General features: G+C 44.1%; 1 protein-coding gene across 3 annotated transcripts in view; it reads left to right on the forward strand.

Moving 5' to 3' along the window:
• The first annotated feature begins 3,116 nt into the window (after window positions 1-3,116).
• Window positions 3,117-15,267, forward strand: part of RALGAPB (Ral GTPase activating protein non-catalytic subunit beta) — a 63,521-nt gene continuing 51,370 nt past the window's right edge. For all 3 annotated transcript variants that reach the window (XM_086474630.1, XM_086474629.1, XM_086474628.1), the window contains exons 1-5: window positions 3,117-3,299; window positions 3,951-4,153; window positions 8,244-8,407; window positions 9,047-9,233; window positions 14,313-14,444. In XM_086474630.1, the coding sequence (XP_086330756.1) occupies window positions 3,117-3,299; window positions 3,951-4,153; window positions 8,244-8,407; window positions 9,047-9,233; window positions 14,313-14,444 (869 nt within the window). The remainder of the gene's footprint in view (window positions 3,300-3,950; window positions 4,154-8,243; window positions 8,408-9,046; window positions 9,234-14,312; window positions 14,445-15,267) is intronic.

The raw sequence follows: 15,267 nt of genomic DNA on the forward strand, positions 1-15,267 counted from the left end.
GCATATGTCATTGCTGCCTCAAACCAGGAAGGACTTAGTTTGGAAAACGAAGGTCTCGCTGCCTTGTCTTCCCTCCTCCCTTGAAGGGTATCATCAGGCTTTTATGTAGGTTTTGGATGTAAATAAGCAGTTGAGGAATCAGCTAAATAGCCAGACATGTTTAAATAGTGACTTGTCCCTGGGAAGGTGTATTTCCAGGCCTGGGTCCTTGTTTGGTTTTGGGCCAAGGAATGTCCAAGGGAGGCATTCAGAACATTCCCTGGCTCCAAAATGTGCCAGTTAAGTGTAGTTGGTGAACGGTCCTCAGGGTGCCTTTTGTGACAGCTTGAGCTGATCTAAGTGGTGGCTGTTGAACACTCCTTCCTTTTTTCCTGTGCCAACCCTGTTTTCCTTGTTTTATTGTTCATGAGGTCAGCTGGCTCAGATAATGGGTAAGAGTGCCGGTGTTGGTGGGAGAGGAGGAAAGAGGAAGATAGCACGGTCCCAATTCTGATGGCTTAGGCTGCTGTGGTACCACCTGCTTAAGCAGCAGTTTGGAAATTTCTGTGAGTGTGGGTACAAAAGGCTGCTACTGCCAGAAGGGATGCTCCTGCCACACTCCTGGCCATGTGTCCTCACTGCTTCTTGGTGTTGGCACAGATGTTCATCTCACCTGAGTTAGATCAGATCTTGATCCAGCTAAAAACTTGTCTCAGCAGAAAAAATGTTTGTGCTGGCTTAGCTTTCCGGGATGTCTTGATGTGTAGATTGAAACTGGCAGCGTGTGGCAGACCTCCTTGAGCTGCCCAGTGCTGCCTGGTGAGACTGGACGGCAGCCCCATGACTAGCTGCTGCCCTTGTCACACACTGTGCCTCCCTGCCGCCCGGGGCTCTGGCATGCTCTGGCCAGGCTCCCAAGCTTGTTTCTGTACAGCAGGTAGGTGTTGTGCATGTGCTGATGGTGCAGCACCATCCACTGCTCTTGGGGCAGAAGGTGTACCCTGCTGTGCTTTGGGGCAAATGCTGGCTGAGAGTGACTGTGGAAGCATAGCTTAACTTTTGCTACTTCTAATACGCCTCTCTTGGTTGTGGTTTCACAACAATGCCAAAAACCCCCCAAAACACCGTCGCTGCAAAAACCTGGTTAGTTCACTGTCAACTTGGCTCCCTGAGCTGGCTCAGTCTGCAATAAGGGAAAATGTACAACTGTGGTTCACAGAATGGCAGGGGTTGGAGGGGACCTCTGGAGATCATCTGGTCCAACCCCTCTGCTAAAGCAGGGTCACCTAGAGCAGGTTGCCTAGGACCATGTGTAGGCAGGTCTTGAATATCTCCAGAGAAGGAGACCTCACAGCCTCCCTGGGCAGCCTGTTCCAGGGCTCTACCACCCTCAGAGTAAAGAAGTTTTTCCTCATGTTCAGGTGGAACTTCCTGTGCTCCAGTTTGCACCCATTGCCCCTTGTCCTGTCGCTGGGCACCACTGAGAAGAGCCTGGCCTCAGCCTCTTGACACCCGCCCTTTAGATGTTTGTAAGTGTTGATAAGGTCCCCTCTCAGCCTTCTCTTCTCCAGGCTAAAGAGCCCCAGGTCTCTCAGCCTTTCCTCATAGGAGAGATGCTCCAGTCCACTCATCATCTTCGTAGCCCTCTGATGGCCTCTTTCCAGTAGTTCCCTGTCCCTCTTGAACTGGGGGACCCAGAACTGGACACAGCACTCCAGGTGTGGCCTCACCAGGGCAGAGCAGAGGGGGAGGATGACCTCCCCCAACCTGCTGGCCACACTCTTCTTCATGCACCTCAGGATGCCGTTGGCCTTCTTGGCCACAAGGGCACATTGCTGGCTCAGGGTCATCCCGTTATCCACCACAACTCCCAGGTCTGTCTCTGCAGAGCTGCTCTCCAGCAGGTCGCCCCCCAGCCTGTACTGGTGTGTATGGGGTTATTCCCCCCCAGGTGCAGGACCCTACACTTGTCCCTGTTAAACCTCAGCTGGTTCCTCTCTGCCCAGCTCTCCAGCCTGTCCAGCTCTTGCTGAACGGCAGCCCAGCCTTCTGACGTGTCAGCCACTCCTCACAGTTAAGTATCATCAGCAAACTTGCTGAGGGTGCACTCTGTCCCTTCGTCCAGGTTACTGATGAATATGTTGAATGAGACCGGACCCGGTACTCACCCCTGGGGAACACTGCTAGTCACAGGCCTCCAGCTGGACTCAGCACAAACTGTGACTGTGCTGGGAGTGTTGGTGAAAGGAGAACTCTGGTTCTTCTGTCTAGTTCTGAGAGTGCTACCTGGGAAATTTTCTAGTGACTTCTCTATCCTGAATCTTAGGGACAAATCTAGGTTAGGATGTGTGCATGTATTGACTTTGCGAGGATTTGAAATGCGTTAGGGCATTGGTTTGGTACCAGTATGTCATGTTATAATGAAACTATAAGGTGATGTTGAGTTTAAGTTACTGATCCACCAAGGCTCAGTCAGTCCTGAAATGACTTCAGATAAAGTGCAGTCTTCGTCATCAGTCAATCAAATTTTCAACTACCAGTTCTGAGTAGTGCATGCTGTAGGAGAAATACTTAATGAATGAAAAAGAGGCTGAATTTTTGTCTTCTGAGGTGACTAAGATTTTCCTGAAGGTTTCCTGGTATATAATTTTAACTACTCTTGAGCTGAAAAAGGGAACAGGGTATGAATTTGAGCTGTTGATTACATGAACAAAATACTTCAACTAATCTCTGTTTAGCCAAAGATGTCATGTAAGTGGACCTTTCCTGCAAGGATGGTGCAAGCGGAAGTTGTGTGAGGTGAAATCACTTCTCAAGTTTAAGCATCTCAAATGAGCTGCTAGTCCCTAACTGAAACTTACTGTAATGGTTTTTTTTTTAAAAAACCCACCAAGCTTACAGCTATATTAAATAAAAAAAACTAAACCCAAACATATTAAGGTTGAAAACCAGCTGTTGAAATATCTTCCTTGTCTTCAAATGTGTGATATGGACACATGCATCCTGAATTTACAAGGGTGCATATCATGGCAAACAGCCTCTGTTTTGGTAATTTGTTATAGACGTTTCTACTAATTATGTATTTTTTTTCCTTCCTTGCCCCCCAGGTGCTATTTGGATTGTAGCATAGAGGCAGTATGTACTCAGAGTGGAGATCCTTGCATCTTGTCATTCAAAATGATCAAGGTAATACCAGTGTACTTCACAGCTATCCCGAAAACGTGGGGAGAGAAGTGGCAAATGCAGTGGTGCGTCCTCTTGGACAAGCTTTAATCACATCATCTGTTGGAAGTGAGAGTTTACTAAAAACAGACAAAGAAGTAAGTGCGTTTCCTTAGAGATCATAACTTCTTTCGTGTTAGAGTGGCAACTTAATGATTTTCTGTAGCCTTTTTTATTTTTCTGTCTTTAATAGTCCAAGTTTTATGAAGTGCGCTGTATTTTTAGGTTGGTAATCTACGTAAGGCTTCTATTAACAGCTAGTTCATAGCATGACCTAGTGGTAAGTGTTTATCTGAGCTACTGTACCAGGTGGTTCAGGCGAAAGTGACCAAAACCAAACCAAAAACCCCCGTGGAGGCAGGTAACTCAAAAAGCCTTTCTAGTTACCTTAATTTCTGAAGCAACGGTATGTGACTTTAAAAAAAAAAAAAAAGTCTTTGTATAGTACAAGTATTTATTTACTAGAATTTGAAAATATTCCATTACATCAGCTCCTGTGTGTTCTGAAGAGTTCTCTTTATAGGTTAGACTAAAGAGATTCAGGATTTACTGTGATTTACCATTTATTCATAATCTTCATAATGTCATGACACATAAATTAATGACGGTGTTTTCCTGCACTGTATGTTAAATAGAATTGCCCATACCATATAACTACTGTTATTTTGTTGAGTTAGAACCAATATGCTCTGACCATTGTTTACTTGCTAATGGTTATTTTTAATACCTTTTGCTTTGTGTTTGGTTAGGTAAAATGGACCATGGAGGTGGTTTGCTATGGACTGACCCTCCCTCTGGATGGCGATACTGTGAAATACTGTGTCGATGTATATACAGATTGGATTATGGCTCTTGTGTTACCTAAGGACTCCATTCCTTTACCAGTTATTAAGGAACCAAACCTTTATGCTCAAAGCATTCTCAAACATCTCCAAAATCTCTTTGTACCAAGGTGAGTGTTAGGGCTGGGACACTTGGGAGGCTCAGGAATTTGAAGCTGTAGTCAACAGGTAACCTGTCAAAGACGCCTGATGAGCTGTGGGGGCTCCTGATTAAAGTAAGACTGCTGTCGTTGCAAAGTTAGGATGAAGGTGTCACATCAAACCTGTTTTGTAATTTTCAATAGCAAATTGAGTTGTGGTGCTGTGTTTAGGTAATTAGAATTACAGATCATTTATAGACTCAAACATTTACTGTTCGAAGAACTTCAAGAACCATCTCTATTAGATGACTGGAGGGCAAGGGGAAAGGTTAAATAGCATCACTGGGTGACCATGTGCTTGGTATTGTGTAGAATCATCCATCCTTTGTTTACTCCAGACTTGACCACATTTCTGATGTGCTGGAGGATCCTGCAGTAGGTGACTGCTTTGTGCCTGCATCTTGCTGCCTGTTAAATGGACATGATTATGCTGACCATCTTTCGCCAGTAGTTTTGAAAGAAACCTGTGGGGAAGTGCTTGCTCTGATAGCCTGGTGTTAAGACATCCTTGGACGATAATGTTGACGTGCATGTGCCTCTAGGTCTTGGACAAATTTATATGGTCAGCGTGTTCAAACATCATCCTTTGTTGTGACGAGTTTACCTGCTGCCGTTGGGCACATGTGTTGGATAAGTAAGAGGAGGTTGTTTAATGGTGCCCTGTGAAACGGTACTTAAAAATGTTAGCTACCTGAGATTACTTCAGATCTATGTCTAGTGTATGTCTGTAAGTACCAGATCATCTGCTTTTATCAGTATTAGTAAAGTATCACTGCAGGTGGCCTTCAAAGCACTCTGCTGCGCTTCGATCACTTAACTTTACCTGAAGGCTTTGTAATAAAGGGCTTTGAACAATAACTCATACAAGTTCAGATGAGTTCATTGCTGTGTATTGATTTCTTCAAAGTCTACCACCTAACCTGAGTTGTCATTGCTCTTAACTTGTAGTGATAAAGGCATTTTAATTCCCATTAAAGGGTGGTCAGGGCAGTGGCACAAATCTGAGGAAAGCATGCTTCTGGATTAAACTTCTGCAGAAGGTTGTCTCTAAGCTTTAATACATGCAGAATAGTCTACTGTCTGGGAACCTTTATTCCCTTGGTGCAGTAGAGAATGAATTCTTCACTAGTCCATTAAATAGTTCTTGCTGTGATCCCTTGACTGCTTTGGCACCAGGGGCCCTGGAAGCCGTCAGTTCCGTAGTCGTGTTTCTTGCATGCTGTTGGCATAAGCTGCCACTCCAGCGTTCTTTCCCAGCTTCATTGGTGGAGCTTGATGCAGGGTGGAAGACTGCGTGTGATGGCTGTTGGACAAAATAATTAACATCCAGAGACAGGAAGGGCTAGAAAATCTTTATTTTAAACACTTCCCTGCTCCCCCCCACCCCCCGCCCAGTATAACTGTTCTATGATTTTTCTTTCAAAAGCTGTGTTCAGAATTCACACCAGCAACAAGAAGACATTCCATAATGGAAATAAAATGCGAAACTGAGTTGTGCACATCTTGCTTGAGTGAAAGCAAAGGCTCGTATTCTTACGTGTCTGTGTACAGGAAGAGGAGAATACTTACTGGTTTTACCCAATTGATGCAGGTTGCTGGTGCTGATGGGCTCCTCTAGAATACTTTCCCAGTAGCTCTTGTAGCAACCTGCATTGCGCTATCTCCTGGAAGAAATCTGTTCTTGTGTTGAAAATACTAAGCCTTTATTATAAGCCTATGTCCTATGGAGGGTTGTGATTAAAATAGCTTCCTTCCTCATCCTGGTTTCCTGGAAACGATGTAGCTGCCTTAAAAGTGGTGGCCCAGGGTTGTGGTGAGGGTTTTGGACTCAGAGGAGGATGTATAGTTGAGGCGTGCAATGCAGCAGCCTTAAGTGAGCAGTTGAACTTAAATAGCATCTCAGGAACACGTATACTCCAAATACAAAGCAGGTGTGTGGAAATCATTCTAGTTTGAGTGCTCAGCTGAACCAAATGTTTACATGCACAGTCCTAGAAATAGCGTGGTGCTGAAAAATAAGAACAGAGAAAGATGGGTGAGTCAATTTGCCTTTCCTCTGTTTGCTGGACTGACTAGAGAGGGGGTGCTTGCATCCTTCCCTCCAGCACTGACCTTGTGTCCACCTCGGTGAAGTGAACACTTCTTTTCTTGACGTATTCTAGCAGTCCCCAAGCAACGCCCAGGCTTTCCATCTCTAACAGCCCTAAAATATTCAGGAAGCCTTGCAGATTACTTAAGCAGTAGTGGTAGTTACTGCTCTCAGATAAAGTTTCAGTGCCGCAAAGTCTTGTTGGAAGCACAGAAAGAAAATACCCTGCTTCCCCTCCCCCAGAGACTGAGATGTAGATTCTAGGGTCTTCTGTGCAACTAAAATGTGTGGAACTGCTTGAGAGCCTGTGGAACATATGACTGTCCAAGGGTAATAGATGCTTTTTTGTAATAACTCCTGCTTCTCATAGGAAATCATTAGAACAATTCTTGGTGGAAAGAAGTGTGGGAACCAGAAGGGCAGATTCCGTAGAAGTCTAGACATGTGTCTGCAAAATGCAGCAACCAGAGTTTGCCATTTGGTTGACTTTGTGGGTAACAGGAACTGGTAGATGGACGGGTACTTTAGAGTTGCCTTTACCAGACTAGCTCAGAAGTATCCCATTAGTCATCTTGCATATGGAGCACCTATGCGTAAGCCTTTCTATAGATTCCCTAAATTATTAGGGAAACGGGTCTTGAAACAGGCTTTGAAACTTCAAGTGTATCAAGATTAAGGATACCTTTTGGTTAAAGTATCTGCTCTGTTGTTGCTCAGGGAAAAAATAGGGCTATAACCAAGGCAGGGCTTGCTTGTCCCAAGCTGCTTTGTTCTACGGAGACTATCTGTTAGGTTCCAGTACTAGCATCAGACAATCCACTGAAATCCTGAACTGTGACTAGTAGTCTGCAATTTTGCATTGGATATTATCTGGTCTCTTTGTAATCTTGTTTCCAGTACGGTAATACGTTTATTCTGTCAAGATAAGGGTTGACAGTGTTTTCAAAGTGTGTCTGTCAATAAGTGATCTCAATGTGAGCTACTATTCTCTAAGAAAAGCAGATCTCTATCTAGTGGATCAGCATCTTCTTGAGATGCTCACCATGCAGCATGACTTGGGGGTTATAGCCCATTGAAAGTGTTTGGTAGGAATCTGGTAATACAGTGTAGTAGTCCAGTGGAAGGTAGTATTTTTATGATTTTTTTTTTTTGTCATCCCTTTGTAAGCAGTAGGAGGGATGAGGAAATGGCATACAAGTAGAAATGTGGCTTGCATATATTACACGGTCTAATTTGTAATCTCCTCTTTGACCCTTTAAACTCAGCTTTGTTTACCCGTGTCCTCAGAAACTGTCCAGAACATTTCACGTTACTATTTTGTACCAGTTCTGCCTTGTCCAAACTAACTGGTGGGAAGAGAGCGTGCTGCTCTGTGCTGCTTCTGTAACACTTCATGTTGAGTGACTCGGCAGTGACAGTGGGGAACCGATTGTTACTGTAGGGAAAACCTTGATAATATCAGCTTGTTCCTTTTCTCCCTTACTTATCACCTCTTCCTTTAGTCTAATTTTCCCATGTAGTGATGCTCTTCTAGATTTTTTTTTTTTCTAAATCCAAGGAATTGGGGGTAAGAGTTGGAGCTACATTTGGAAGCAAGAGGAGAACGAGGAAGAATTAAAATTAGTTTGCTAACAATGTTTTCTCCTAAGCTTGCCACTTTCCTTCTGAATGACATATGCAACAATTAGTGATGTCTCAAATAGATTCTCATTGTCTGCTCTAAGATAAATTCCTTTGGGATAGTGGGTTGGTGTTCACTCTGGCGGTGAGCTCTGTGTCATGTAGAGAAGAATATTATGGTACACCTTGGTCTCATTAAGGCAGAGTTGGGGTGCTTAGAGACACAGTTAGGGTGTATAGAAGCATATTAGCTCATTCTTGGCTCTTGTTCAATAATATTGATGTTTCCTCTTGTAATTGCTCAAAGTTCAGATTATTGTACACAACAAGTACTGTTTTCTTCTCTTGCAGGCCAGACCCAGGATCTAGTCAAATTAGATTGTGCTTGCAGGTTTTGAAAGCTGTCCAGAAACTGGCTCGTGAATCCACAATTATGGCGAGAGAAACCTGGGAGGTTTTGTTATTATTTCTTCTTCAGATCAATGACACTCTTCTAGCAGCTCCAACTGTGCAAGGTTCATGTTCAACTTCCATTTGGTTCATTTACTGGAAAAAGCTTTGGCTCTGCTTGATATTAAGCTGCCAGGGGAATGGGGGGAAACCTGTTAAAAGCTCTTAGTAGCCACCAAAGCACAATAGCTCCCTCCTAATTCTGCTGCACTATTCTGGAATAAAGCATTGTCAGAAAATACTGAATGATTTGGAGCTGAGTTTTCCGAAATGTGTTTTTTCAGAACAGTGACTCTGTACAGGAACAGTTCATGGTGAACGGTTTCAGACAGTGTTGTTCCCTGATTGTTTCACTGAAACCCTTGTGTGTCTTGCTGCTTGGCCTGCGTACTTGAGAAGAATATTGTCAGTTTATAGCTATTTTTTTTAAAAAAGGCATTAATATAGATAGAGTGCAATAGATCAGAGAATTCCCAGTGTCCTTTAGTGACACATGCATATGCCTGGGCTTTGTATATTATGTTTGGTCTTATAAAAAGGCTAATTGGCTGTAGGAAGCAATCAGGAATCTCTCTTTAACAAAAAATCATGAAAATAATGAACTTAAGAATCTTTACGCACTTAAACTGAAATCTCCTTGGGGAGATATATGATGTTATTTAGATTGAATACTCACTAAAGACATGCTTTGTTTCTGTTTTAAGGTGGCATTGCTGAGAATCTCGCTGAAAAATTAATTGGCGTGCTGTTTGAGGTGTGGTTACTGGCTTGTACGCGGTGCTTTCCAACACCACCTTACTGGAAAACTGCCAAAGAGATGGTGGCCAACTGGCGACATCACCCTGCAGTAGTTGAGCAGTGGAGCAAGGTCATCTGTGCCCTTACTTCCAGGTAGGAGAAATCCCGTGGAAATAAACACATGTATGGGATGATCACGGTTATACATGTTTTCTCTGAAGTTGTTTATTTGTGGAATGCACAGCAAAGTAAATGAGCAAAACAACGCAGGAGACCTCACTAGTGTCCTTGGCTTTTACTGTTTGTGCGTGTGTCTGTTCTGCAAGTGAAGATCTGGATTGGGTCATCTCTGTCACTGTGTCATCTCAGCGTCTCGCTGGTATTCAGCACTCTACGGTGCGTTGGTATTGGTCTCCATCACTGTGACTCTTCACCAGGTCCCATGAAGAATGAGTCATGGATATCAGTGTAGCGTTGCAGTCTGTATGTTCAGTGGCCGTCACTACCAAAATGATTAGGCACTTGTGACTCCTGCATGTTGCTGTGCTGGAGGTGACTCCTGGACTGTGCCACCAGCACCCTGCGGAGCTGAGGCTGCGCTATAGCTGCTCGGCACTTGTGCCCTGGCAGCAGGGACGCAATGGGCCAGTGACAGGCTGGGCTCTCCTCTGAGCAGCGGCGCTCTCCTCCAGAGAGGGTCAGAGAAGAGCTGTGCCAAGCCTGACTGGGTATGGCAAAAGTGAGGGTCTGTCGGCTGCGGGAGAAGTTAGGCTGCAGTAGAAGGCCCTGAACAGCGAGGGGAGTCTCAGTACCCTTAATATTAGGGTCTTTGTGGTACGAAGTCTTTGTGGGACAAATCTCAGCATCTTGGAGGAAAGAACTAAATTAATTGGCGAGGAGCAGAGGTCTGGGTCTCCTCCTCCCAGCTCTCCTGAGGCATCAATAACTATTTCTGTGGAAGTTCAAGGATGTATTAAAACTGCGGCACTGTGAAAAGTTCAGTAGTGTGCTTTTCTGCAGTGGTTTATTTTAATTCTGAAAACTTTTGCTTTTGAATTACCTGTCAAAATTCCAAGTGTGGATAGATTTTTCCAGGTTATGCAGCTACTTGTTAAACCTGTGGGGAAAAAAGCTGCAATGCAAGTCCTGCATATTTCCCACGCTATTTCTCTGTCTATTTTTAGCTCATTAGATGTAGCGTTGCGTAACAGAAAATATTTTATGATTCACTGATCTGAAAAGAACAGCTCTGTCTCAAAACATGCGTTGGTGTTCTGCTCCATGCACTATGCCCACACTTTATCTTCTACTGTTGACTAACAGTCTTAGTTCTGTTGATGCATAGTAATCTGCAGGTTTTCTGTAATATTTTAGTCTGCTGTTCAGTGATGTTGGTTTGTGCCCAATACATAGAAAACTGAACTCATCTGAGACTAAGTTCAGTGGTATTTTAAACTGCACCTTTAATTGTTCAATGAAGCTCCAGCTTCAAGCAGTTAAAGTGCTGTTTTAGTAAACAGTTTTCTGAATTGGAGTATTAGCAGTAAGCTGAGAGCAAATGTCTCAAAACCATATGGAAAATTATATTTGGAAATCTGCACACATATGCAGTGTTAATCTGTATCCATTGCTATGACTTCATAGCAGGATAAAACTAGGGTCTTACTTGTGTTGCCACACCAATAGATACTGCTTTTGCCCACCTAAGTCTATTAATGCCTTAAGTCTATTTTAACTGACTTGGATGTGTGAATGTGATGGGTTGTCCCTGGCTGGGTGCCACATGCCCACTAAAACTGCTTTGACTCCCCTCCTCAGCTGGACAGGGGAGACCAGACGCTTGTGGGTCGAGATCAGGACAAGGGAGATCGCTCACTGGTTACAGTCACGAGCAAAACAAATTCAGCTTGGGGAAATTAACTTATTGCAAATCAAATCAGAGAAGAGTAATGAGACATAAAACCAAATCTAAAACCACCTTCCCCCCACCCCTCCCTTCTTCCCAGGCTTAACTTTATTCCCAATTTCTCTACCTCCTCCTCCCCAGTGGCACAGGGGGCTGGGGAATGAGGGTTGGGGTCAGTTCATCACCCATTGTCTGCCGCTCCTTCCTCCTCAGGGGAAGGACTCCTCACACGCTTCCCCTGCTCCAGTGTGGAGTCCCTCTCATGGGAGACAGTCCTCCACGAACTTCTCCGGTGCGAGTCCTTCCTACGGGCTGCAGTTCTCCATGAACTGCTCCAGCACAGGTCCCTTCCATGGGGTGCAGTCCCTCAGGAACAGACTGCTCCAGCGTGTGTCACCTGCAGGGTCACAAGTCGTGCCAGCAAACCTGCTCCAGCATGGGCTCCGCTCCACGGGGCCACAAGTCCTGGCAGGAGCCTGCTCCAGCGTGGGCTTCCCACAGGGTCACAGCCTCCTTTGGGCATCCACCTGCTCCGGCGTGGTGTCCTCCATGGGCTGCAGGTGGAGATCTGCTCCACTGTGGGCCTCCATGGGCTGCAGGGGAACAGTCTGCCTCACCGTGGTCTTGGTGCAGGGGAATCTGCTCCTGTGCCTGGAGCACCTCCTGCCCCTCCTTCTTCACTGACCTTGGTGTCTGCAGAGTTGTTGCTTTCACATACTCTCACTCCTTTCTTTGGCTGCAAATGCTCTTGCACAGTAACTTTTTTCCCCTTCTTAAATACTTTATCCCCGAGGTGCTGCTACCGTTGCTGACTGGCTCGCCCTTGGCCAGTGGTGGGTCTGTCTTGGAGCCGGCTGGCATTGGCTCTGTTGGACATGGGGGAAGCTTCTAGCCGCTCCTCACAGAAGCCACCCCTGTAGTCCCCCTGCTACCAAAACCTTTCAAACCCAATACAGTGGATTACAATTGATATCTGTTTTCAGTCATTCTTAAAAATGCCCCGAATTTCAGATTCAGCCGTTCTCCTTGAAAATCTGATTTCTTGTAGCTCATGAGGGGAGAATTGCGAATCGCGGTACAGTCTGCTGCAGAGCAGAGATGTGGGGCATGGCTTTGCATGGGATGTGCCCAGACTCTTCTGAGTTTGTCAGAGCTAGGTAATTCCTCAGCAAAACCCTGGTATGGGGTGATGCCTCCGGGGCACTAAATGTAGATGAGTATGAGGATGTCAGTGTGAAATACTGGAAAGCAGTTACTGCCTTGTACAGGTGTGTGTATTTCTGGTTTGGACCTGAGGAAGGCCTTGTGTCCTAAAGCTCATGTGCCTTTCTGCCCAAGCTGGTTACTATGACAGGCTGTGATTCCAAACACACTTGGGGTGTATTTCACATTAGTTGGCTGCACATTACTGTAGTGCCCAGTGCAGGAGGAAGTGGAAGGTGTTAATTCACCTATTTAACTCTTGGGTTAGGAGTCAGCCATAGACTTCTACTCTCCTCCCCTTTCTCATAGCTTTAATGACTTTATCTTTATAAAACTGTGGCTCTGTAAGTGGGTGATGATGAATGGGACATTTCCTGACCATTACTTGCAACTCTAAGCTTTGAAATAAGAGTGTGATAACTGAAGCAAGAAATGGTGCTAAAAGTGAGTTTAGCTTAGAGAAAGACAAAAACTGATTTCTGAGAATGCTAGGATGTTGACAGGGTGCAACTCTGATCTCTTCCGTCCCTTAACACCAATATTATGTTGATCAGGGAAACTGATCTGTAAGTTTGCCAAGCTGGGGCTGAAGCAGGGGTCAAATCGGACAGCAGTGGCTCAGTGAAGCTTGTTGGTGACTGCTCAGGTGGTTACAGCACTTCTAGAGAAAGATCTCAGTTTATCTAAGGCATTGCCCTCATGATATTGCACTGCTCTGAAGCCCTCTGTGGGTTTGCTCTTCACTGTTCTACAACTCGTAGCTTCTCCAAAACATAGCGCATCCTTCTGAGGAGCTTGCTGCTCTGTGGATCGCAAATCCTGTGCTGCTTGTAGGGTGGCATCGAGTGTTGCTCTGTGCTGGTGTAAACTGCAAGTCATCAGTATGAAACAAAATTCGGAGCTTCCAAACCCCCTTGCTTTCTAACGCTCCTCTCCGAGTTGGGAGGCTGGGTGCGACCAGGTGAGGATTCAGAGATGAAAACTCAATAACCACAGAGCGTAATTAAGCAGGCATTCTGTATGGCAGCCCTGGGGATTGCTCCACCACGAGTGCTTTGCTGGAGTGGTCTCAGAAAGTGGCTTAAGTACAGTTTGTGCACATTCATTACGTTTCTCAGAACTAATGATAAAATTCAGGATTTTGCTAGAACTCATTACTATATGCTAATGATTTTGGTACATGCGCAGTTAAATTATGGTAGGGGACTCTTCTCCCTCTGGTGGTGGGACTTCCTCATGTTGTCCTTTCTTTATTAACCCCAACCGGTGTATGTACTCAGTTGTCCTTTGAACATTTTTTTTGTGTCCCCTGGTCTCGTGCTTTACTTGGGTATTATTCCAAGTTCCTGTTATTTACATATGTCTATATGTCTATATCTTCCAGACACCAAAGGCCGCACAATCTGTTCTTCCTTGACACAAACACATGATTAAGTTACCTATATCTTAACTGGTAAAAATATTACTCTCTAACAATGTACAGACAGAGGGTATAAGATCAAATGGTTCTAAAAGACTAAACTAAATAGTTTAAAACAACCAGGCTTAACATGGTAAATACAAGAAAATCTTAGCCCTATCATCAGGGCAAGAGAAAGAAGAAATATTTCATGTCAAAATAGCTGACCCAACATAGCTGCTTTAATGCAAAAAACCTAGCAAGAAGCATGCTTTTACCTAGGTTTAAATCTTAGCCCTATCGAGTAACTTGGAATTTAGGTCTGTAACCTAATGTGACTTGCTGGTGTCATTGGACACTATAGCTGAAGAGATTTAAGGATAAAGGCTTAAATTTCTCCTTATGTAAGAGCTTGTCAGTTATGTAGGTGCCTGTGTGAATTGGTAGCCCCCTGGCGAAACAGATGGGGGAGCTGCTATGGGGTGTTAGACCTTCACAGCTCTTGAATTTGGTTGGACCTTTGGGCAGGCTCCAAGGCGTGCGCCCTTCAGAGCTTTGGGGGCTAATTGGTGGTATAAAAGGGGGATCCCTAGGAAACCTTGGGCTGTTGCGTTATTGCTGGTGGGCTCACCTGTGGACTGCTGATTCCTTTGAGGATCAAATGCACCGTTACAGTTTTGAGGAGTATTAACAGAATGACAGATCTGTCTGACTTGCTTTCTAGATTGCTGCGTTTTACATATGGACCTTCATTTCCTCCATTCAAAATTCCCGATGAAGATGCTGGTCTGATTCCTCCTGAAATGGATAATGAGTGCGTTGCACAAACTTGGTTTCGCTTTTTACATATGCTGAGGTATTGTAATCACACCCATCCATTGTTCGTATTCTTGCATCGTTTCTGTAAATTTGTATGACAAATGAAAAATTTCTTTGGAGTTTGCTACGATTTAGCACCTAAATAAAATAAAGTGTGAGGGAGTTGTTGTGCCAATGCCCTGCAGCAGTTCAGGGCAAGACTGTGAGTGGGTTGTTCAACTTTGAACTCTTCGACTCTTTCAGAACGTAAACTGGTTCATTTAATTAAAAAGTTTTTAGCTATTTGGTGTTTTGGAGGATCTGAAAAAAAAGAGAGTTCAATACAATTTTGTTTCTCTGAGATAGCAAACAGGAAAAGCAGAACAATAGCTCTGAGAGATATGTACTGCTTCCATTTATTCTCCAGGGTGTTAAATTTAACCTACAAAAGATTATTTTTAAAATGGGTGTATCTCTTTGTTTTTGTGAAGAAATCTATAGAGTTAATTTTAACATCCATTTTACTGTTCCTTAAATACACAACAGAACTAAGTGGTACGCTTGATTTTAAAGATTCTTGGGAATGGCATCACATTAATATTCTGGGTGACTAGAATATTAAACTTTTCATATAAACCTGTATTTACTAATTAAAGCTAGATAAACATTAGACAGTTTAAAATCTACTTCTTAACAAATTTAAAAAAATGTGTTATTTTTCTTAATTTCTGATAGTAATGTCACAAGTACTGTAATCCTCAAATCTGAAATTGCTGTTAGAGTCAGGAATTCCCGTATCAGTCAGGAAAAATTGCTCGAACTTCTGCAGCCTGTTCCCTTTCTTGTCACTGTTTGCTGGCAACATTTAGTTCTTTGCTTAG

The sequence above is a fragment of the Leptosomus discolor genome, chromosome 17 (assembly GCF_034619465.1).
Source record: "Leptosomus discolor isolate bLepDis1 chromosome 17, bLepDis1.hap2, whole genome shotgun sequence".
Classification (NCBI taxonomy): domain Eukaryota; kingdom Metazoa; phylum Chordata; class Aves; order Leptosomiformes; family Leptosomidae; genus Leptosomus; species Leptosomus discolor.